Source organism: Sander lucioperca, chromosome 3, assembly GCF_008315115.2.
Source record: "Sander lucioperca isolate FBNREF2018 chromosome 3, SLUC_FBN_1.2, whole genome shotgun sequence".
Taxonomy (NCBI): Eukaryota; Metazoa; Chordata; class Actinopteri; order Perciformes; family Percidae; genus Sander; species Sander lucioperca.
The window spans coordinates 9,135,666-9,160,488 of NC_050175.1; the positions used below are offsets into that span (position 1 = coordinate 9,135,666).

The window sequence follows — 24,823 nt, forward strand, 5'->3', positions numbered from 1 at the left end:
ATATGATTGATAAATAGTAATACTGTGGCAATTCTTTTACCTTACCCTAAATAAAGATTGAGGTGATGTACTCGACATTCAGAGGAATAAAAAAAATTAATACTTTGTAAACAAAATTCAGTACTAAAGCTTTAGTGCGTGACTTTTTTTTATAATAATGAACGTCCGTTAGATTGAAGCCATTGCCAAATGAGTTGATACAAAGCTAATTAAGACTGGCTATGTTTAGAAATTGATGTCGTCCGGCGACTTTGCACGCAGCTCTTCTGAGTCCATCATATTTTTTTAATCCTCAGTGTCCTCCTTGACTACTAACGACTGCGTGGGGGAGGGGTGGGGGTGAAGCCCGTTCACGGAAGGCTTGTGTCATGTGGATGCACCAACAGAATTGTTGTCATTACTTAGAATTCCTCAAGGGGGAGACAGAAACTACGCACTATAGCTTCAAGGCCTTATTTTGAAAATATGAAATATTACTTTTAAGACCCTGCGGTTACTTTGTCCTTGTAGTGATAAAGGCACCATGTCTTACTTTTTTTTCAACAGGAACCCTGTTTGCCCAGAAGTCTGGTGGGCCCCCCGGGTCTGCTGTGTCAGCTGCTGCTGCTGCTGCTGCTGCTGCTTCAGCTTCTGCTGCTGGAACCAGCACTAGCTTTAACTTCTCTGCACCCCTGGCTCAGACCCTCAGCCCCACGTCCTCATCCTCCTCCAAGGGTCCCAGCTCGGCTGAGCCGGCCCCCAGCGGGTCCCCCTAACTCAGGCTTCCCTTTGTACCTGCTCCACAGGCCACTCTTCCACCGGGAGGCCCAGCAAGAATATACAGTACAATGAGAAATCGATAAGAATAACAAACTGTTGCACAACAAATACCTCATCAACCCTGTCAACCTCTTGGCTGTCCAATCATGAACACAGAGCTCAAGAATATTATATGACAGCACGTGCCCATACGCACAGCTATGCATTTTATTCAACATACAAACGCATACACGCACACACTACAAACAAACAAACACAATTATACATATACAGGCACACAATCTACACATACATAATCTCGTTAATCCTAATGTACATGCTAAACACAATCAGCTCAGCCAAAACCCACTGACAGGTGTAGTCACAACTGAACTTGAAAAGTTTTTATCTTAGGACATTTTGTTTGTTTGTTGCCATTTTGTCGTCTTTTTGATTTTGTGTTTTTAGAATGATTTTGTTTTTAGTTTTTCTCTTTTTACATACCTCAAATCAAGTAACCTGCAGTGGTGTCTTTACCTCAGGAGCTGTAGTATATATAACCTGAATCAACTTTATTTTTATATTCTTTTTGACCTAGTTGCAATCAGGGGAAGTTGGGTAACTCTCACCAGTGGAACCTCATGTACAGAGCACCCACCACACAGTGGCAGGCCTCCAACCCGGGCCGCTCAGGTTTCTTCAACACACTGTAGACTCTTGCTGAACTCAAACTGGTGAATGATCAGATGCTGTAGACCAGCACATACCTAATTTCATAACTCTTCCCTCAGTTCAGATCATGTAAGTCCATTATATTGGTTGGAAGTTTAATGACGTACACAAACCTCCCAATATGGATGTGATTTCTCCAAGCTGTAAACTCTCACTAGCAATGGACGGCATTTTTATGTCCACCTAAAAATCCAACTTATTGCAGGTTCGTACAAACTGTCTTTAAACGCGTAGGGCACAAAGTTGGGGGGGACAGCAACTCCAATCCACCCACAGCAGGCCGAGCAGACCCTGCGCTCATTTCTCCACTCAGCTCCTGTCTATGTTACAGAGAGGTTGTGCCGAATCAGGTTTGAGTTGGTTGTCCCCCATTTTGTTTGTGCATTCTTCCTCCAGCTGCAGCCACACAGCTGAATGTCAGTCACATGGCATCATCGTCAGTGCATAGTTCTCAGACGTCAAACTGGACCTCAGACCTCTCTGCACTGGAGAGCGTCTCTCTCAGGAAGCAATGTGACACCTGCAAGGAATCACTGTTAATTTAAAGAAAAAGAAGGGATTCATACGTGAAGAATGCACAAGTCTACGTGACTGTTCAAGAATACCTCATCAGACTCTCTCAAAAGGAGAGCTACACTACATACCTCATACAGCGCCAACGCCATCAAGACTTGACGCCACAACCTGCGATGGAAATCCTACCTGAACTGAAACTGACGTGAACGTACTGACACACTGCTGGTGGTTTCTGGGGACAAACGGAACCGGGATGGGCTCGCTATCTCTCTCCTCCCGTGTTCACTTGTATAATTCGTTTTTTGGCTTGCTTCCATTTCCTTTCTTTTCTTTTCTTTTTTTTTTTTTTATTACCTCAAGTTGTTTTTTCAGGGAAGAGGAAAAGAATAGTTAGTTCCTCACTGACACGTGTAGATTTGTACGATTGTCAACAGGTTTCCATGTCGCAGGGGTCAAACAATTTAAAAACAATCGACCACGTTAACCTTAAACTCGACTGCGAACACCTAAATCGCAGTTAACGCGCCTTTTTCTTCACGACAGCGGCAAGATGATATGCATGTGTACAATCATGTGACCAGTGTTTTAACACCCTAATCTTCTGGTTCACGTTAGCCTCTGGTTATTGCACAGCTAGATACCAAAGACTAGCCAGGTCGCTCCTCTTGATTAAGCTGTGGTCACAGCAAGGCAGTGTAAGGTCTGTTTTGGACTGCAAAAAAAAAACAAAAAATTAAGAACGTTGCATTTTATTTCATTTAATCGGATTTTGTGTTTTTTCTTAAAGCAAGTGAAAATCTGCAAGAGGTAAATTCCCTTGTTTCATTTTACGGCATGACTTGATTATTGAAAAGGTACAATGGAAATAAGTAATGTATAACTGGATTTAGGGACTCAAAATCTGATTACATGACATGTACAGACATTGTACAGATATTTAAATTTTGTTATCCAGAACAGTAGCCCAGACGCTGTGCTATAGCTGATGCGCTATCTCCCTAATGTAACACTTTACACTTATGGTCTCTTGGGGCTGGTTTTTAACACAACACCCAGTGTGAATGCATACCCTCTCAGCCACGGTGGACAGAGGCCCACAAGTCTGGCCCCTTTCTTAAAAAGCCCACTTTCTGATAATCCAGAAACTGTTGGATTATCCCTCCAATTGTAAGGTATTTTTTTCTCCCTTTAAAGTAAATCTTTTGCATTTTGAAATACCAAGGGTGAAAATGAATTCTCTAGCTTTATCTGTGTTGAATGTGAGGCATTTTAATTGTTTAGAAACCTCTTTAAGCCCAGTGTGACCCAAGGTGGGCAGCCTTGTTGCTTTTATTAGACTGTATTTTAGCCATTACGTGTCAGGTTTTGCATATGTTTTGCAGTGCAGATCAGCGTTTAGGGTTTAAGGAGGGTGCCGGAAGTCCTTTTGGTGTACCCTTCAGAACCCTGTATGACACACAAACTGTATTTGATAAAGGTGAGAACTGTAGATGCTGCTTTAAAGTAGTTGCTGGTGAGATCCGGCCAGTGCAGTTTTTACTACTCAACTGGCTGGGAAAATGTATTTCTCTTCAAGCTTAATCCTTTGGAGAGCAATCACTTTTTATTTTCACTTTTCAATTCAATCTGACATTAGACACCAATTGTCATTTTTTGCTATTTATTTGTGTGGTTGTTTTTTTTGTCCTGGTGGACCTTGTTTTTAGTAACAGTTGAGCTTATTGTCTTAGGCTGTGATACTAAAACATTTTCTTGTTTCTAAGTCTTTCTGTTTAATCTGCTTAGTCAAAGCAATGACTGTTTAGCGTAGCTTCACTGCCTTTGTATGCGCGTGCGTGTGTGTGCATCTGCGTGTGTGCGCGTGTATGTAAGTGTGTGTGTGTGTGTGTGTGTGTGTGTGTGTGTGCGTGCAAGCAGGTTCAGTATATACAGTATGTGGTTGCTGTTCCTACATACATTTGTAATGCCATTTGGGATACTGCAGGTGGCGCCACATCTATTATATCGCAGGAGGAGGTGATTTCTCAACATTTTTAACAAGTCTTAACTTAAATGGGGGTAGTTCTCTCCAACATAAGCCTCATTGACATCCATGGGAAAGGCCCATTAAAGCATTGAGGGCTGGTCATTCACTTCTCTCTGATCTCTCAAGCCAGCCACCCATCGGGTCACCTCACGAAACCTCCAAGCTCTTGCCACCTGATTTGCTGTGTGGATGAGTATATATGATGTGTTGTGCCTGTGAGCCTGCATCCGTGTGTGTATGTGTGCATCTATTAGAGACCGCCCCTACCTCGTCATACCACAATACCTCAGGGCAGTGGGCTGCAGTCACTGTTGTGTTCGATAATGAAGCTGCGTTGAGGGACGAGTACTGACGGAAGCTGGGGTCACTTCGCCGAATGCAACGTTGGTGTTGGTTTTGCATTTCTGGATTTGCGTCGTCAGTAACTGTATGCGAGGTCTCGTCACTCAGGAAGCTGTGAAGTTGGGAGTCTGCAGAGCCTTTTGTCTCTAAGATGATTTTGGAGTTAATTCAGTTTTAAATTGTTTAAAAACTAACCTGATCTGTGTAAAAACAGGCGCATATGCAAGTGGTTATCGAATACCTCATTTATCAATTTTATGTTTTTGGCTTGTACAATGCTCCGTATATAAATTCAACTGTGGGGTTTGTGCATATTTTTGTACTGTTATTATTATTATGGACATGGTAATAATTATATTACTGATATTATAGTTTTCTCTTTGATTAAAGCAAACAAAAAATAGGACAAAACACATGAATGCTTGTAAAAACTGGTTTGTGCTGATTGTATTTAAGAGGAGCACTTTTCCAAAGTGGTTTTCACACATTCAGTTTTGTTCATATTAGTAATATAAAGATATGGTTCTCAGGGCTTTAAACTTGTATGTCATGATAAAGTTTTACTTTATATCTTATTCCCATGGGTGTGTTTCATTTCTAGTGTCATTGAGTCACTGATACCACCAGGTGTGTGGGTGTGTGGGTGTGTGGGTGTGTGGGTGTGGGTGGGTGTGGGTGTGCGTGTGTGTGACCCACTCACATTTTAGAAGCAGTTTCACATCCTCTCACGTAGACTTTCAGTAAGGCGAAACAATCACATTCATATCCACTTTTCACAAACAGTCCATACGCAAGTTTCTGTGTAAAAGGTTCAGTAAGTTCTCTAAGAAGAAATACAACATCATCATTGAAATTTGTCACTTCGGTTTTTCCACAAGCACATTGCCCCAGGTTTTTTAATGAGTCATTCTGGCTTTGGGAAGTGTTGATATTTATCTATGATCAATAACATTTCTCAAGTGGGCTTGATGTGACAGCTTCCCCCCCACCACACTGCAAACCAATGTGTTCCGAGCACTTCATGTTCAACTTCCTATCAACCCTTTCTGTATTTTCCCACCAGTGATGGTGTTGTCCCATTTAGAGCACAGGGGCTAGACTGGAGCAGGTAGTTTTTTCTTTTCTTTTTTAAAGGAGACTGAAAAAATGGAACTTTCAGTTTAAGGTTTATTTGACAGTGGACACGTGTGAGGATTTTGAGGTTTGAAGAACTCAACTGGTTGAATGTAACGATCAATTACGGTAAAGTGCAGAAGGAAAACAGATTTGAATTATTATGACAAAGAAAAGATGCACATACTATAGAAACAAGTTTTTTTAATATTTTCTTACAAAAATAAATCAAATGAACAGCTCAAGTAAGTGCAGATTAATTATGGAACATTCTGGAAAATCTTAAATGCTGCTCCATCGACCTCCATTATTTTAAATCTCAGAGATGGAAATATCCAGTACAACCAAAGCTGTCTGCATGGCTAAACACCACTAGAGGTAAAGAGATGCATTCATTGAACTACACAAAGATGTGACATGTTAAAGATTTGAGTGGTTTGGGTGAACTGACCCTTTCATGGGAAATATCACATCAACTGTCTCTCCTATCACTCTCAGACATCTCTTTATGAAAAGTAAAGTGTTACAGCTGCCGGGATTTAGGGTATCCGAGCAGATAAGTTCGGAAATACCGGTCAAATGAACTTTGTGTTACAAGATGTAACCTCAAACATTTGGCAATATAACGTTATGCTAACACTCGCTATCTGAAAACACCTTAGAATGGTCACAACCAGGGACGATTCTAGGATCAGACCTTTAGGGGGGCTCAGCCCCTAATGCGAATGTAGACACAGTGCCTTGCAAAAGTGTTAACCAAACCAAAGGCAGGAGTCTGGCACAACCACCTCCGATTGGCCAACACTGCGTTTCCGTTAACTCTTTCCTTGACTGGGTTACAGGTGCAAAGCATCAGCGACAGACACACAGGATATTAAACCTGTTTCAAGCCCTTTGAACATGTAATTGTTTGTCCTCTGTCACTAACAGACAAGTTAGCAAACTCTCACTTGAAGCATCAAAATTGATTTAAAAAAAGAAAACTTTTTTATTATTATAATTTTTATAATTTTTTTATAATTTAATTAATAATTTTATAATTTAATTAATTTATAATTTTTTTAGGGGGGCTTAAAAACCCCTAAAAAGGGTCTAAAATCGCCCATGGTCACAACTGTTATCTTCCCACCCTGAGGACTCAAACTCTATATATGGGCGCCCGCTCTACCAACTGAGCTATCCGGGTGCCCGACAAAGAAGCCTTAACAAACAGAAAATGTCTAAAGTCGGTTAAACAAGTCTGAGGTAGTACGCAAGACAGGAAATTACAGATAGGACAGAATGTCCCCATATCACAGGTAGTATTTTAGAACAACTGAAATGCAATGCAGCGTTATGCATATTTTAGGCTACCCTACCAACATAGGTTTTCCTGCGTGTGACATCATTTTCTTCATGTTGTATTATTATATTATATTATATTCATTAACTTCTACTGCACTTGAAAATGACGCTGATGCGTCATTTTTTAGTTAAATAAAAATAAATAATTACAATTTGGACGTAAAAAAGATTTTCATTTTAGTTATAATGTTGCAGCTCTTGCTATTGTATGAATACAGGCACTTGGAAGTAGGAAGTGTCGTTTATCACAATTGTTTTTGTATCATGTTATTTCCTCGGGACTAATAGGCCACACTCTTGATCAGAACAGCCATTAGACAGAGCCATACCAGTGGGCTTGATGACCGGCCCGCCGCCCTGCTGCCCAGTCGTAGTTGGTACTGGGCCAGGACTCTGCTGTAGCCCATCTCCTCCGAAACACATGTATAAGTTCCCACCTGCTCGGGACCCATGCTATCGATCAGAAGAAGGCACTGCTGCTCCGTCGAACTGCAGGATGTGTTGCTTTCAGGATGACGCCAGGTATACTGGGCATGATGGGACGACACCGGGCACTGGAGGAAATACTTGGACTCAGGGGGAAGTGTGATGCTGACCTTGGCCTCGTCTTCATGTATGTCAGTGGAATATCTAAACACTGAGAAAAGAACACAAGGTCTGTTTAGCTTTGAGACTTTATTTAATCTTTATTTAACCAGGCAGGTCTCTCATTTCAATTAGAGCATGACAAGCCTCTTGGCAAGGCACTTGGACAAGTCGCAAGCGGACCAAGCCAATCAACCAAGATAGTGAACTAGTGTAAAATGTTTCAAATGTGTAGTTTTTCTAAGATGCTTTAGGAACATATTCAATGGCAGAGTAGAACAACAAGGGTCCGGCTTATAGTAAAGGGAGCTGGATAAGTGTATAATATAAATAGAAAAAACACTCTTACAACATTATTATCATCATATGCTGATGATACAGTTATGTATACAGTTATGTATCATCAGCATATGATGGGAATATAAAAGGATACCTCTCTGTTATCTAACTAGGACCCTAGAAAGTACAGTGTTGAGTGTGATCTCTTTAGATCTACAGGACATATTTGTTAGTAGTGTGTTATGTAAACCCTGTGTACTGCATTGAGAGGGGACCTCTATTAACTGTTACACCGCCATGTCACAACGGCATGCTGGGTACAGCTCGCTCTAGTTTGCTCGTGACAGTACATTCAAGAACAGATGAAGAAAGAGAGACTGGTGGTGTTTAATTTTAGCAAACTCAAACATTTCAATCATCGATGTAACTTTCAGAATTAATTGTTTTATTGCCAGAAACCTGGTCCCAAATAGCTAGTTGTTGACAAATGGCACGTATACTCTAGCATTGCTAGAGGACGCTTCTATGTCATGCCAGGTGTATTGCTGTTTTGAGTGTGAAGTTGTTTGGATGACAGTTCTCGGAAAAGCTGCAAGTAGCACTACCTAAGGCCAGGAAATTGGCCTGTCCAAACAGGCACGTTTTGAATTGGGACTGTACTAGTTTATGTAAATGAGAAAAATATGGTACCTAAAATTGTGGTACACCCTTGATGGCCAGGAGTGGGGTGATAAAGTTGGAAAATGGGGGAAGAAATAAGTCAGCAAGACTACTGTAATATTTTTTTTTGTATTTCTGAAAGACAGGTCTAAGCTCTTAAAACTGCAGCCCAACATTGTTAAAGATGTCAGAGGCAACATTCATTTTGGCAGTGTGATGACATAAAGAGCAAGATACCACACACTTCTAGAAAGTGACCAGGTCTGTTGTTTGTAAGTGTCCCATATCATATGAAGCATATGGTAAGATAATATGGTAAGGGTTCAAATCAGCCTACATTTCTCGCTCAACAGACTTAACGTCTTATCTTAAAAAGATGTGATGCAGCGGATGTAGTGTCAAGGGCTGTGGCTTTTAAGATAAAAGCATGACGACTATGTAAGTCAACTTTATTCCTGGGATTCAGAGACAAGCTGCAGAGAGAGAGATTACAGTATGTAATAGGACTGGCAGCTTCAGAGTGGGTAGTTGAACTTGAATTAGTATAGTTGTGTTTAAAAATCGTATTAGCTTTTCATTTGTGATATAAAGTGCACGTGTTGGGTGTGGATGATCGATTTCCTTACAGTGTCCCACATCATGAGAGCACACACATATACCACTCCCAAACCCAAAAGAGATAGTGCCTTGCTGCTTCTATTGAGCTATGTAGGCAGTAAAACATGTAAAGCTCTGTCTAGTTTTAGATTATTTTCATGTTTTGCATGTGTATTTGATTAATGCAGTTTTATTTGCATAAGGAGTTTTGTTATTATGAGCATGCCTACAGGTTTCCTGATCTGTTTGGATCCATGTTATCCCAATGCAGACCTATAATTCTCCTGTGTGTGAAACAGTGTTGTTTGAACCTTAAGAAGAGAATTTGATCGATTGTCAGTACATTGTGATTGTTAGTCCCTAAGCATTTTAAAGGGGTCAGTGGCAGTGCACAGGGTGAGCCACAGGCCAGAACCCATGAAGAAGCTTTTGGAAGTTGAGTGCCTTGCTCACATAATGGAGTGAGTCAAACTGTTTATGATGGACGAACAGCAAAACCACACAATAGAGTCTGCATGCTATAGCTAAAGCTTTTCTACCGTGGCCGAATAAATAGTTTGATAGTCTGTTTTAGTTGTCTAAACAATAGTAATATAGTGATCAGATCCAACACCAACCCGTTGTGTACATTACAGCTACATTTCCTGTTCCACATTTTCTGTTCTGCTTACACTTATAACCAACTTTAGGTAACTGATAATAGAGTCAAACGGTTTGTACTTCTCCATTTCTTTTGTATGAAGAATGTTGTGAGCAGACATCTTACACTTGTCTGCAGCCTATGCCCATGCAGAGACGTGTCCACATGGCACAATGCACTCCCACATGCAGGTCCCACAGGCACAGCGTATTTGTAAGTAGTGCTTTATAGGACATAGACGATCCAGTGGAGATTGACAATGGAAGAGCTTATTTTGGTCTTTCTCAACCCTATTTCTAGAGAAGCTATCGATGACATTACGGGAAACAAAGTTAAGTTTCGAGCGATTGAAAATTGCCAGTAAAGAGGAGCCACACTGGTGCACTTGCCTAAAGATCGCAGCACTCATCTGGTGGCTCCATGGGATAAGGTCTGGAAGCCGGAATCAGGCCATAAAACAGGATGAGTCCAAACGATTCTGTTATCTTTAACGCTGCTAACATTAACGACAACAGACTTTACTTTGACATTTTGGGAAATCTGCTTGCATACTTTTTTGCCAAGAATAAGAAGATCAATTCCACTCTAATGTCTGTCTGGTAAATATGAGGCTATAGCCACTAGCCGGTTAGCTTAGCTTAGCATAAAGATTGGAAACAGACTGTAGGATAGAGCAGGCTAGCTGTTTCCCTCCGTTGCCAGTCTTTGTGCTAAGCTGAGCTAACCAGCTGCTGGTGGTTGCTTCATATTTAGCGTGCAGACTCGGAAAGAAGATTAACAAGCGTATTTCCCAAAATTACGAACTACTCATTTATTTAAATGATAAAATATAAACTTCCAATGTCATAGATTTGTGGACATTTTTCTGAACTACTGTGAAATACTAAACTGGAAATTAGTTTTTGTTTTAAACGGCTTTAAATGGCAACAAATATTTTACAATTTTGCTGAAGGTAAGTACATTGATTATACAGTACGTTTAGCTAGGCTGCAGTTTATCTGTGGTTTAGCTGAAGATGAGCTTGTTTTGACACCGCAGTTGCATGAAATTAATCACGTAAACATTGGCTTATCTGTCTACTCATCTATGAAGAGTCGAGAACACAGCGACTTTTTGTTTTTCAGTACTTCATATACATATTTAAGTATGTCAAACTTCTCTGCTGTCTACGTGAACAAAACTATATAATATATAATAATTCATTGAAATACGCTTCCCAGATTGCAGTAAACTCATAAATATCTTGATACCTTTTCCAGGTTGCTGGAGCTTTGACGTAGACACACAAATGGAATGGTCCCCTTGGGTCACATCCTGCAGTTTGCCACTGTCAAAGGAAAGGTTAGCTCAGTTAGAAAACTATACCAGTTACTGTATATTAATGACATTGTGAGGGGTAGCAAACCGGGACACTATAACAGGAAGTAAAAACTCACCCACCTAATGAACAAACACACCTGCCACAAGAAAACTACCTGCCAGCTCATGCAAGTACACCTGACATTGACAACAAGCACCTATACGAGGAAGTTAAGACTGAGAAAGTTCAGGAAATGTATTTTAGGTTTGCTTTTCCTCTCTGAACAGCTGCCAGTTTCTCTGTTCAAAATAATTTGTTTTTTTAGGTAACATATACATGTTACATAATAAGTAATATTCCACTATTACTATGTGACTTTGCCTGATTATCTTATGAAACAAAAGGCAATCTAAATAATGAAATGAAAGTAAAATGATTCAGTAATTGCAGTCATCTGCGTACAATCTATTACTGTTCACAGTAATACACTGTGAGGTACATTCCCACATTAAGTTTTAAATTACTTCTTTTTTACTAGATTGCTTATAGATCCACACCAGTATTTAACAAATCCGGTAACAACTACCATTCTTCACTTACATCACTTCCTGGTAAGTAGGGTAAAGGGGGGCTTGACAGGGCTTGCAGTCATTGCAACACTATAGGTGCACTGCCAGTCAGTCTATTACATACACTACCTTATCTCCAGTTCGCATTGTTAGTCAGACTTTTCTAATTTGGGCAAAATGTCCCTATCACTTCCTCCTAGTAGACCCAAAGAGCAAAGTTTGACCGCATGTTCTGATGTGTGAAAAAGTCATCAACCACAGGAAGTGTGAATGCAGCTGTGTTGCTTTAGGGGTGGAAATATGTGTAACCTAAGCGGGTGTTAGGGTGGGGGTGGCTATGTATCTGTGCTCAGGTGGCAGGGGAAAGTTGAACAAAACAAAAGTTATAATTCTAGCCTTTCTTATTATTAAATACATATTAATTAATTTATTACAGGTACTCTGTGCCAGTGGACTGAAACTGTATATTTGTAAGAATGTAATAATAATACCAGTTCACATAATCTGTGCAGTTTGTCATCATTTGCAAGTGTTTTAGTTGAAAACAGAGAGATGCCATGTGAGATGCCATTTTGTTTTCTGGTTATGATGACAATCATCACACTTGATCAGACTTTGGTTGAAGGGGCTGTACAGGATGAGAGATCTATTTTTACATTCTCAAGAGAGTACACTTTTTTAAAGTCATCCTGATAGATAAAAGTTGTAGCAATGTGAAAAACTAAATTACATATTTTGCATATTTTATTATAATGAGAAGCTTTTCTCATAACATGTTCATAATAAGATACTTTGTTGGAAGAAACTACTAACATTGGCAGTTCTGAGTTGCTGTGCATAATAACAATAACATGTGACATTAAGCCTTGCCCAAGTCAGATGACTGCTGTGTGACAGCCGTATGCATGCTCAGTGCAAACTAAATGGTGAAACATTTGCACAAGAGCTTAGTGTGTGTAAAGAGAAGTCATAGCTCTGAAGTGATCATTTGTTTTGGGGGAAATCCTGTTTTAAACTGGTTTGGATGCACAATTTCAGTTTTAAAAGACACAAGAAATGAAAATGATTGTCATTTAAGTCAGAAATGTAAGTAGCTCATGAGATCTAATCTCTTTTGATGCTGCAAATGAAGTTATGTAGTGAAAATGTCCATAGCAACTTTTTAAACCACTCTTGCAGAATAATCATCTCCTCCACTCATCTCCTCAATGCTCTCCGCCAAATACTGGCTAACAGGCAGCGCAATATACATTTCTGCCGCTGGTGCGCTATTCCATTGATCAAAAATGAGTGGTAATGCTGCAAGAAATGTAGCAATGTGCCGACAAGTGTAGTTAAGAAGGAGAGTGCAAGCTAGCAAAAATGAATGTAGACAATTGACAATTTGAAATAGTTAAAAATAAATGCAAATGTTTGTTTGTTAGACCTCAAGCAAACAAAAGAAAGAGTGAATGTATACATAGCTTTAGTTAGTTTACATGAAAACCCCACAGAGCACCTTTAAGCTAAGGTTATATGTAATCTCTGGATGAAATGAAAATGTATGTTTGGATATGTAGATTATATGTCTCCAGGTACAGACGGGTGGTCTTACTCAGGGGTGCAGTGGGTGCCGTTCCAGCCGCAGTAAGGATCTCTGGCCAAGACACAATCCCCACAGTTGTTTCCATACTGGGCACAGTTTGCCACATCCAGTTGGACCAGTTCACTTCTCGAGTTCACATACAGCTTCCTCTGCAATGACACACAGTTTTAATTGTACTGGGCCATTTCTGATCTTTTTATTAAAACACCAATATTTTCGGAAAAGTTTAGACTAACCCTAACCCTTAAGAAGCACTACCATTTTCAAGTCAAGTCAAGTGGGTTTTATTGTCATTTCAACCATATACACTATATATATAGTGAAACGAAATTATGTTTCACCATTGGTTAAGGGGTGTTACATTCAAAATTTAAAGTGTTCATATTATGCTCATTTTCAGGTTCATAATTGTATTTAGAGGTTGTACCAGAATAGGTTTACATGGTTTAATTTTCAAAAAACACCATATTTTTGTTGTACTGCACATTGCTGCAGCTCCTCTTTTCACCCTGTGTGTTGAGCTCTCTGTTTTAGCTACAGAGTGAGGCATCACACTTCTATTCCATCTTTGTTGGGATTCGCACATGCGCAGTAGCTAGGTAAGGACAACTAGCTAATCAGAAGCAGATTATGAGGGCGTGCCACACTAGCAGCTAGGCGAGCATTATAACGTGTTACAAAGTGACGCACGTTCGTCATGGAAGTAAAAGCTGGACTACAACAGAGCTGTTTGGAGCAGTTTGAGAACAGTGTTTTCTGTTGGAGATGGTAAGTCCCTTTGGGGTGGACTTTGGGCTTTTTCACTTTGTAAACCTATAACGTGCACAAAAAAGATATATAACACAATAAAGAAAAGGGGAAAAGCAAAAAAGAATAATATGAGCACTTTAAACTCACTATAACCTTTTTGGCATATGAATTAAAGTGTTTTATCCTCCCCCACCTTGTGTCATGGAGCGGGGAAATAGTTGTGTAGGCAGTGCTATGTTACTCACAGAGGAAGCATTCATGACCATGCGGAGGACGTGGGCTCTGTGGTTGAAAGGTCGGTACTCAGCGATGACAAAGGTCTGAGTTTTACTCTGCATCACCTTGTGAATCCCTCCATTATCTGTTCGAAGACAGACAAACCCACGAGTATGACTAAATACCCAACCCTGTATAAAACACACCTCAGACCAACCCACTCATATCGCGTGTTTCATCACCACATTTTGACTCTTCCAGCAATGTCTATGAAATGTTTTGATAAAAAATGAAGAAATTAAAAGTCTGTTGAAAGATTATTTTTCCAAAAAATGTCATCTTCAAAACCTGTGTAAACCTCGCCTCCAGTTAATAGTCTCTTTGTTATTTTTTTAGTCTTGTCATCTTGTTTTTCTATGAGTGGTCACCCAGAGGCCAAAGTGCTAAAAAAAAACAAAAAAGAGGAACAACAACAAGGAATCAAAAAATAATAACACATTTCTCATGAGATATTTCACATGATGTGTTTCTGTTCTGGGAAATTACAAAAAAACCTTGAACCAAAACCAAAGGCATGGTCCTCCTCAGACTATCTGGAGATAGTCATCACACTGATCTCCAGATAGGCCTGTAGACAGGGGGGTTGGGTGGTTCCAAAGACCCTCCCCCCTTGATAGTTTAAGTCCATTGTCTTTTTAAATAATGTCTGCCAATAATTTGAATCCCCCCCCCCGACAAATGCAAATTACCTAAACCAAACTGGAGCCCTATTCTTGTAAAAAGCACAATTTCTGTGAATGTGCTGTCATGCAACATGTAACAATCTAACGTATAACTAATGTATCAACAATCCACGCACTAACTTTATGCACTCATAGCAAAATCTATGAGGCCAAGGACATCAAAATGAAGCATGTGAAGCTCATAATTAAATACAAAATGAGGGAAAAACTGCAAAAAGTTCCCCTTTTGAAAAAAAGATCCCCCCCTTCCAATAGCCTGGCTACAGGCCTGAAAAACAACCAAAGAGAACCTTCCTCCCTTTCTGCTATGCACCTAGCTTTTAAGAGGCCAAGCCAAGTTCAATCTAATCCAGGGATCGGCAACCGTAGGCACACTGGCAATATGTGTGCAAGAGAGTTATTGATGTGTTGAAATCATGGTTGAAATGCTGAAGCACTCTCTCATCCGCATTCGAAATTACAACATTCACAGTTGCGCAACCTGTTATTTACGGTAGTTTGATTGACTTATATCCCCACCATAGACTATCCCCATCCGCACACAGCAAAGACCCACCCTACTCTGCCTCTGATTGGCTAGTAGGCTACTAGTAATGCTGCTGGTGGAGCGGGCTCGGTAGCGGTATGTCGGCATTGGCAGACCCGCTAGCTAAGAAAGTTAAAGGTTTTATGCATAGAGTCTAGGTGATGGGATCATGCATAAAACCTTTGTGTTTGACCTCTCAATAAGTCACACCAAACATCCACAATGGCCCAAGGTGATCAATTCTGCTCTCTCCAACTCCTCTACAGTGCTATTTCCAGTGTAAGCTAAATAGGACTTGGCTGAATCTGGCTGCGAGCGCCTGCAGTCCTTTTTTTTTTTTTCAACCAGATACTTAAAACTAGTATTCAGAGCACTCTCAGCTACTGTGTTAAACTCTACTGTTCTTGCTTATTTAAAATGTCAAGCAATAGGTTGTTTAAATGCTTTTCCTCTCAGTATTACAAACTATTTAAAGGAACCTGTGTGTCCTTCGATATGACCCTCCAATGTACAGTACAGTACACTATTCTTAGTATCAATTGTCCTTCATATTACTTTATACTCACTTAGAGACAGGAACAGGACGGTGGGGTCATTGTTCTGGGAACTGTCAACGTAGATGTGAGTGTAACTGTGGTGATTAAAGAGAAGTGGGCCAGAGTTGTTAATGGGCTGGACCCATTCCTCCATCTCAGAATTCTCCATGATCATCTTCAGAGCCTCTGAAGGAATCTTTGTGCTGTCTGCAACACACTGATGAAAAAGGCATACGTTTTGGTTTGTGTTGTGATGGTTCAGTTACTGTTCTCAGTGCCGGTCAAGCTTTCCGTTTCTGCACTGCACACATGCACTTTACAATAATAATGTAATAACTTAGTCATTTTTGAAACAATGGTTCCTTGATTTCAGACAGAGGGAGACAAAAGCAGACTTCTCAATTTTAGCCTGCGAGAATTGGTTTTGTCAGCTGGAATGACATCCAATTTTATCAGCTGTAACTAACTTGCTAATGAAGCTATTGTTAGCTCCAGGAGTTGATGGAAAAAACCCTGTGTCTGGGGGTGTAAAAGTGTGAATTTCTATAAATAGTGGCTTTAAAATACAAAAAAAGTGAACAATAATAATGCTAATACTTAAAAGCTACTAGTAAATAATGTACGTAAATATTGAACAACACACAGAGTTAATTATTGTATACCTACAGTATATAATTAATTTTACTTTGTAACTACATTCAAGCACATGGTTTGAAAGATAGCATAACAATGCCAGGAATCATTTTGTGAAAAGACAATGTGTTATAGTTGTTATTTTACACCTCAGATCAATTTGCATGACACCTACCTGTCTAGACCTGCCGGGGTGATTGACTTTGCCTTTAAATGTGGAGGTTGTGAAGATGTTTTCAATATCTTGTATCGAGTAGACACACACAGCACTCATACCCCTACAGAGAGACACAGACAGAGGTCGTCAGCTGGTGTACACAGAGACATCTGCAGCAACAAGAAACGGTTGTGCGGTCAATAAAGATTTTAGCCGTGCAGGTCAAAAACTGTGAAAAACAGCTGAGCAGACGGGCTAAGTTTAGAAGGCAGAACTGAGCTCACCGCGCCAATAAAAGAGGAAACATAAACAAAGTGTCATCTGGTAAAACAAATGAGAAAAAAGCAACCTATTGTGTCTGGACTGTTTGGTCATTTGTCAGCTGTGTGGTTGGGTTAAATTGGCTAACATAACAAGTGACTCTGCTGTTTTTTGTGTAAAGACCGCATTATCTGTATTGCCCTGACTCACTCAACAAGCGGCAGAGGCAACATAGTCTTGCTTTGTCTCACTAACAATTTATTTACCAATAGAACATTTATTTTAAAATACAATCCATACACTTCATACGGTATTGTATATATAACACAAGGTATGGGCTGGGAGCCGGATTGACTTGCCATTCGGTCCAGATTGCGGACCTTGGTCCGGACTTTGAGAAATAGTCCAAACTTTGCCAAAATGGGTCACCATATACTGTACTTAATGTTTTAGATCATTTATTTTACTCCGACATGATTCAAACTTGAAAAATAGCAGTGTTTTACTTGAGTAAAACTTAACGGTATCCTTTCTACCCTTTTGTGAATACATAAATGATAACGGAGTCGTACCATTCATTTCTGAAGAGTGCATAAATCCTGGTATTTTGCCACTGGTCTGCATGTACAGTAGCCACATCCACCAGCTCAGATAAGTGTTGTCTGCTGCCAGGGTCTCCGCAGAAGAGCCTGGCATTCATCTGGGACGTCCAGCTGAACTGCAAATGGTTCTTGATACCCCCACGATCTTCCTAGAATCAATGCACAGCCAAAGGACCAATCACTCCTTCATAATGCATACAGAATGACTTAAATGTAATGGATATGTTACACTTTTTGTTTACGAGCAGCTTCTTTGTGCACATATCTGATGATAAAAACTAGTTGTTAGTCTAGCTAAACACATTCAAATGAATTATGTAGGTCTTACCATGCAAACCCGGGTCACATAAGGGAGCCACATTTCACTGTAAAAGCCTGTGTCTTTGTTTTTCTCCTTATAGAAGGCATACACTTTGCTCTGCATGGAGTCGTCTCCCCGTCTTATGGGCACCAAACCCACATATTGCTGCTCTAAAGACAAAAAAACTATGTAAATATTCATCTCTTTAGCCGAGTACATATACATGTTTAAGTGAACATCATTTAACTAATGAAACGTCTCAAGTCCTTACAGAAAACCAATCTACAGTATCTCCATGCAAATACCTTTATCTTGTCCTGCCGGTGTAATTCGGTTTTTCCCAAACTTGTAGATGCCAACAGACTGTTGAGATCCGGAGTATGTAATGAAGAGATTACTATCGCTTGATTCTGCAAAGAATATTTAGGGCATTATAGCAGCATCGCTGTGCTTTGGTTTGCAGCCGGCATCAGTTCACTTTTGATATTCCAGACGCCAGTTTCTCCTGTATGAAAAAGTGCTTACTTCTAAGCTATGTCTGTTCTGGCTGTGATGCCAGTGGGAGAAACTGGAGTCTGGAGTAAATATTACGTACAAGCAGGAAGCACCAGGGCAATCTCATTATAAGCAATGGTAGCAAAGGAGACAAAATCATTAAAAAAAGATTTGAGCTGAGTAAAGCAGGTTAGTGGTACTTAAGAAGGCATAGATGTTCAGCAAACACCTTTCCTGGACGAGTAGGGAAGACAAATGCACTCTTGAGGATTAAAAAAGTCCAAAGCCATTATGAAAAACTGTTAAATTAGAAAGCAGACATTTATTAGCACAGAAAACAATCCTATGTGTACAGAAACTCACCCACAAGGGCAGACGGTTCGCCTTCCTTTATGACAAATCTCTTTATGTTTTTTTTTATGTTGTCCGTTTTTTCAGAGGGAATGCACCTGGGTGACTGCTCTGCTAAATCCTACAGGAAAACACAGATCTCATTATCCCCACATCTGATAGCACAAATATGATTCAGTATATGCATCTTACAGGTAGGTCTGAAAAAACTTGAATACGCAGAAAGTGTTGTGTATCATTTTCTGTTCTTGCAACAGCATCGGTGGTTTGTTTCAAATACACAGAAGAAGAAGAAGAAGTGGCTACGATGAGCAGACAGAAAGGAGCACCACCGATGATTATTTCCAATATGTCCCAATGTTACAGCAAAACAGACGTGTTCCTTCCATTCTCAGTAACATTTCCAGTAAATATCTGTAGTGTCGTACCATGTCACAGCAGACTGTTTCCTCGCCGTTGGTTCCACACAGAAAGACCTGGTTGTCCTCTAACTTCTTGTGGACCACAGTGATGTTATAGTTGCAATTCTAGATCACAAGAGCAAGAATGTTTGTAATATTTCAATCAGATCTGTCCAACATACCACATGCTTGGAAGTTTGCTTTTAATTACCGCTTTCACTCTTTGGAGAGGCCCTTTGTCGATGCATTCTGTCCACAACACGCTTATTTCTGGAGTCTGTGAAGAGAAAGAAAAGCAGGACTATGACTATATCCACATCACTATAAATGCATGCTATCTGTTATTTGATTGCAGACTCTAAATGTTCATTTAAAGCTGTAGTGTGTAGTTTCGTATTAGTTGTAGTAAAACGCATCACTCGAGCTGCTGCGCGCGAAAGTCGCCAGACCAAATAATTTAGTAAACAGCCATACTGAGAAATGCAGAGAGAGTTTTGTGGAGCTGATAGAATTAATTAGCTTTGTATGAACTCATTTGGCATTGGCTTCAATGAACGTCCATTTATATAAAAGAGTTGTGTGCTATAGAATTAAGGCCTGAGATATGTAACACATTCAGAAATATTCACTACCTTCTGAGGATTTTGAAAGTGGAATGCATTCAGGTGCGTTTGTCCAGCAGCTATGACACGGTCTCTTTCCAGAACAATCCCGACAGGTGCATGGTGTCCAGGTAAAGGTATCCTTTTTATTGAAGTCTCTACAATAAAAGCAAATAATGAATGAGAAACATTGGGTGTACAATACTAAAGGTCAAATTGTCATTGATTGTACTCAACTGAACTATATACAGTACACAGTAACATTTTAACCTGTTATTAGCCACGCTAGGGGTGTGACTCTATTGATGGCAATGTCGGTCCAGACTGAAATATCTCTATTGCATAAGTTCTTGCACAGACAGCGATGTCCCCGATGTTGTGGAATTTCTAGAAACACCATATTGTAGTAAGATGAGATGAGGGGAATAAATAGGCAACAACAGGTCACTCCTAGGGGATGAGAACATCTGGCCATACTCTGTCTATCAATGAATTCAAGTAAGATATATGTGTCTCTCAGAGGTGGAAAGTAACGGTTAAGTAAGGGTTAAGTAAGGATTCAAACTTCTCCCTCAGCTCTTTTTTTTTATTATTTGCTCACACAACTATTTTTCCAGGAGGGACTGAGTGAAAATGTATGCCTTTAATCCCATATTCAAACAATAAATTGCTTGTTTTGTCCAACCAACAGTCAAAGACCAAAATATATTCAATTTATAATTATACTAAACAAAAAAGAGAATCAGAAGTAAATTAAAATAAAAATGTTATAATATTTCTGCTTTTCGAGACTTCCATGTTGTCTCTATTCACGGTGGCCATGCAATGGTACAGTAGTCTTGCCTAGCACAGAAAGGAACACTTTTCCACAACTTTAAATAATAAGTGCATGTTGAAACTTGCTCACTCTCCTCTACAATTAGCTGACCATAAAGGCTTTGTGTCTGGCCAGTTCAGAAATAACATTCTTTGCTTGCTTCATGTCCCACAACAGGCGAGTCAGCTTGTTTCCAATCTTTACATCTACTTATTGTTAAAACAATCCGCTTTGACTTGGAATTTTGTTCATCATTTGGACGATGAACATCTTGCTTTATCAGTGTCTAATTGAGTAGTAAAAGTTCCTTTAGTTTGGACTGACGCTAACTGCCAAGAGGTAACTAATAGAGCTTCCTGATAGACCATAATCCTTCCTTGGACACAACGACATCAGGGACTTGTAAGTTGTTTTAGTCGTACAACAGAAAACTCAGATTGGACAGATAGTCTAGCTAGTTGTCTGGATTTATCCTGCAGAGATCTGAGGAGCAGTTAACCATAGTCCTCATAAATCCACCGGAGTTTAAAATTTCAACACAAAGAAAGCGAAATGTAACAGACATCTGGCCGAAAAGAGTGAAATCCGGTGGAATTTCTGATGGCACTCTAGCAATCCCGGGAGTGGAACATCGTAGATGTAGACTATTAACTGACTGACTAAAAAAATAAATAAATAAATGATGTATTCTTCCATTAGCCTATTCCAATGGATGGTACATCAAACCAAGACACACTTATCACTATGCAACCAAATTAAGGGTCTGTAGTCGCCTGTCTGTCAGGAAGCTGCATTCACTTCCTCATCAATCAGGTGAAAAGTCCTTTCAATCATTAGGGTATACTTTGATATTTGTCTTCCAACTACATATCTATTTTTCAGGTATTTGTACTTAACTTGACTATTTCCATTTTATGCTACTTTATACTTTCATTCCACTAGCCTACATCTCAGAGGGAAATATTTTTTACTTTTTACTCCACTTAACTAAAATGTATTTCATAACTTTAGTTACTAATTACTTCTCAGATTTAGATTGTTAATACAAAATGTAGTAATGCAGACATCATTCATGTTATACATATAGACCTCTGTGCTTCTTCCTACGACATGTTAACATGTATTCTGTTAAAATGGTCAGTTGTTCATGAGGAAGTCACAATTTCCTCTATTTGGTTCAATCACAGAAATCTTCCAAAAGTTTCAAAATTGATTATATAGCCTACTCGTATTCTTCAGTACATGTTAGTTTTAATCATACTGAACAATACGTTTACAATTACATTATTACATTAAATTGATTTATATTCTGATTATATGACACTTCTTATAATATTAATGACTGTGTGTGTGTGTGTGTGTGTGTGTGTGTGTGTACACACCATGTCAATAGCTTAGATATCCATATAGGCCTACTTCTTCTATCAATATGTCCGACAGTTTCCTATCACAACAATTAAAATTCCTAGGGAAGCCTTTGGGACAGGCTTTTTCTCCATCCTCACGCTTGAACAGCCAAAACGCTGATGTCTGTGCCAGAGGAGCACTTTAGTGATTATAGCCTATATAGTCGCAATGCAGCAGCTCTGTTGCGTTTTAGTTTTTTTTCAGACTAAGCACGACAGTCTTGATCTACTTTTGTTTGTGTTCAAATTAACTGGGAAAAACTCTTCATACTCCTCAAACATTATAAACCATTTCAGTTCTCTTCTTTTCACAACATGTAGGGTTATTATAGCTTACATCACCGCAATTTAAACAACAATGTCATATTTCGAAGTTAAAGAAAAATAAGAAATATTTCATACCTTTCTCTGTGATTGTCATCCTCGGTTGCGTTGAAATCGCCTCTGTCAAACTATTGAGGCATGACAATAGTAAATATACCGTTAAGTGTAAGAGTAAGAGTGCCATTGTGTGTCTGGTGTCATCAGTCTGACATGAAGAAGTGCTGAGCGTCTGTTCAGCGCTGCGGAGGAAGCCTACTGTAGGTCTGGCAATGCGTCACTGCAGGAGAGTCTTTAGGTGTGTTCTGTATGGGCTAATACAACCTTTTTTTCTTTGGTTGGAGAAAGACAATTTATTAATCCAATACCAGTTGCGTTTAATCTGAGGCGATTTAACAGCAACACAAAAAATTACAAAAACTTTTTAAAACAAGCCCAATTATGTTGTGCGTCACGGCGGATGTGCGCAAGGAAACGAGGGAATTAAAGACCCGAATGTAAACGTAAACGGGGCAAAGGATATATTAAAAAAAGGTCAGGGGGATGAGTAGGCCTAAATCCAACATTCCAAACTAAAGCTGCCCACAAGAGAAGCAGGGAAAAGTGAATGTGCAGGCAACTGCAGAGGAAAGTGGGAACATAGGAGGAGCAGTCAGGTGAAGGGGAAGTGAAGGAAAGTTTTAGGCCATCTGGTGGATGGATGGAAAATGGCAGAGAGAGAAAGTTATCAAAATTCTTTTGATAACTTTTAGTCACGAGGGTCCACCAAGTCTATATCCAAGTTTTCGTGCAGCTTGGACTCACAGCCCAGGAGGAGTTAGACAAAGTATGTTTCCCTAACAGCGCCATCTAATGGCCGATTCACTCTAGATTTGGCATGGATGCTCAAGCCCCTATGCGGAACAATTGTGTCATGTTTGGTGTCAATCGGAATAAATCTTTCTCTATTAAGATTCTTTTGATAACTTTTTGTCACGAGGGTCCTCCGAGTCTATATGCCAGTTTTCGTGCCGATCGGATTCACACCCCAGGAGTAGTTAGACAGAGTAGGTTTCCCATATATCAATATTTTGCTGATTAATTAAAAAAAATTAAAAAAGCGCCATCTAATGGCTGATTGACGGCAAGTTTGGCACAGATGCTAAACCGGCCATGACGAACAACCTTGTCAAGTTTCGGGGCAATCGGAATAATTGCTGCCCAGGTAACTTGCGCATTTTTTCAACTATCAAAATTCTCTTGATAACTTTTCGTCATGAGGGTTAACCGATACTACCTGTAAAGATTCAAGAAGATTGAAATCACGGCCTAGGACGAGTTCGAAAGAATGTAAAACACCTGAAAAATGCATAATTAAAAATGGCCGCCTTCCGGTTGGGTGGAGCTAATGAAGATAAATGGGAAATATGTCCGCAATGATTAGAGCAATATGGGTATTAAATCTGGTGAAGATCGGAGCAACTATGTCCAAGTTAAAGCCTTCCACGCATTAGGGGGCGGTATGGAGCCCACTTACAGGTATGGGCCTAATCGCTGTACAGTCTCGCAAAGCTCCCAGGTGTTTATGTGGGCGAGTTTTCGTATATATAATAGGGGTGGAACGGTACATGTATTCGTATTGAACCGAAACGGTATGGGCGTCACGGTTCGGTGCATGAATTTACACGGATAATACATGGTATAAAAATAAATAAAACTTGCATGCGTGCAAATTAATTAATGTAATGTGGAACTAATGTAATGCGGAACTACGGTTAGATACGCGGGTTCTTTAGGGACACCTAATCTGTAGCCCCGCCTTAGCTCTGAAGCTGATTGGCGCGCTGCCTATGTAGCCGATCTCTGCCTATGTATGCAGTTTTAATGAGTCAGAGATAGCAGCACTAAGGACGAGTATGGCGAGTGGTAGCGACCCACAAGAGTTAGAGGACCAGTCAGTTACAGTAGTACAGGCAAGAGAGTGGTGTTTAGCTGTTTAGCAGCCCCCCAGAGTCCTGGCTGTATAGCAGCCCCCCAGAGTCCCGGCTGTATAGCAGCCTCCCAGAGTCCCAGTGTAGCAGTCTTCCTGAACCCTGGCTGGCTAGCAGCCTTCCTGAACCCCGGCTGGCTAGCAGCTCCCCTGAATCCAGGCTGGCTAGCAGCCACTCAGAATCCCGGCTGGCTAGCAGCTCCCCTGAATCCCGGCTGGCTAGCAGCCACTCAGAATCCCAGCTGGCTAGCAACGCCCCTGAACCGCCCGTGAGGCCTTGCCGGTCTCCGACGTCCCTGAGACCGCCCCTGAGATCGCCCCTGAGATCGCCCCTGAGATCGCCCCTGAAACCCTGCTGGTCTCCAGTACCCCTGGAACTGCCCCTGAGACCGTTCCTGAGACTGCCCCTGAGACTGCCCCTGAGACTTTGTCGATCGTCGGCTCCCCTGAGACCGCCCCTGAGACTTTGCCGGTCTCTGGCGCCCCTGAGACCGCCCCTGAGACTGCCCCTGAGACTGCCCCTGAGACTGCCCCTGAGACTTTGCCGATCTCCGGCTCCCCTGAGACCATTCCTGAGACCGCCCCTGAAACTCTGCCGGTCTCCGGCTTCCCTGAGACCGCCCCAGAGACTTTGCCTTTGTCCTGTCCCCCAGAGACTTTGCCCTTGTCGGTGGTCAGACCTAATCCTGCCCCTCGTGTCATGTCGGCA

At 40.5% G+C, this 24,823-nt stretch overlaps 2 protein-coding genes across 3 annotated transcripts in view; one reads left to right on the forward strand and one right to left on the reverse strand.

The window, feature by feature from the left end:
• The window catches only part of LOC116037590 (AT-rich interactive domain-containing protein 3B), a 63,502-nt gene extending 58,573 nt beyond the window's left edge, over positions 1-4,929 (forward strand). For both annotated transcript variants that reach the window (XM_031281529.2, XM_031281531.2), the window contains exon 9: positions 547-4,929. In XM_031281529.2, coding sequence (XP_031137389.1) covers positions 547-755 — 209 coding nt within the window. In that variant the 3' untranslated portion in view covers positions 756-4,929. The remainder of the gene's footprint in view (positions 1-546) is intronic.
• Positions 4,930-6,927: 1,998 nt separating this feature from the next.
• On the reverse strand, positions 6,928-22,625 carry LOC116037582 (semaphorin-7A-like). Its single transcript, XM_031281524.2, has 15 exons — positions 22,567-22,625; positions 22,227-22,377; positions 19,632-19,759; positions 19,211-19,276; positions 19,027-19,125; positions 18,611-18,719; positions 18,058-18,162; positions 17,780-17,922; positions 17,422-17,600; positions 16,607-16,709; positions 15,829-16,015; positions 14,023-14,138; positions 13,037-13,176; positions 10,824-10,900; positions 6,928-7,448 (listed from the first exon to the last, which is right to left on the reverse strand). Exons 2-15 carry the CDS (start codon positions 22,330-22,332, stop codon positions 7,093-7,095), a joined length of 1,914 nt encoding a protein of 637 aa, XP_031137384.1. The 5' UTR covers positions 22,333-22,377; positions 22,567-22,625; the 3' UTR covers positions 6,928-7,092.
• Between the last annotated feature and the right edge of the window lie 2,198 nt (positions 22,626-24,823).

Coding starts and splice junctions, on each gene's coding strand:
- LOC116037582 (XM_031281524.2), bottom strand. CDS start 22,332: ATGGCACTCTTACTCTTACACTTAACGGTATATTTACTATTGTCATGC. Junction 18,163..18,610: donor CGAACCGTCTGCCCTTGTGG/GTGAGTTTCTGT, acceptor TATTCTTTGCAG/AATCAAGCGATAGTAATCTC. Junction 10,901..13,036: donor GGCACCCACTGCACCCCTGA/GTAAGACCACCC, acceptor TTCCTTTGACAG/TGGCAAACTGCAGGATGTGA.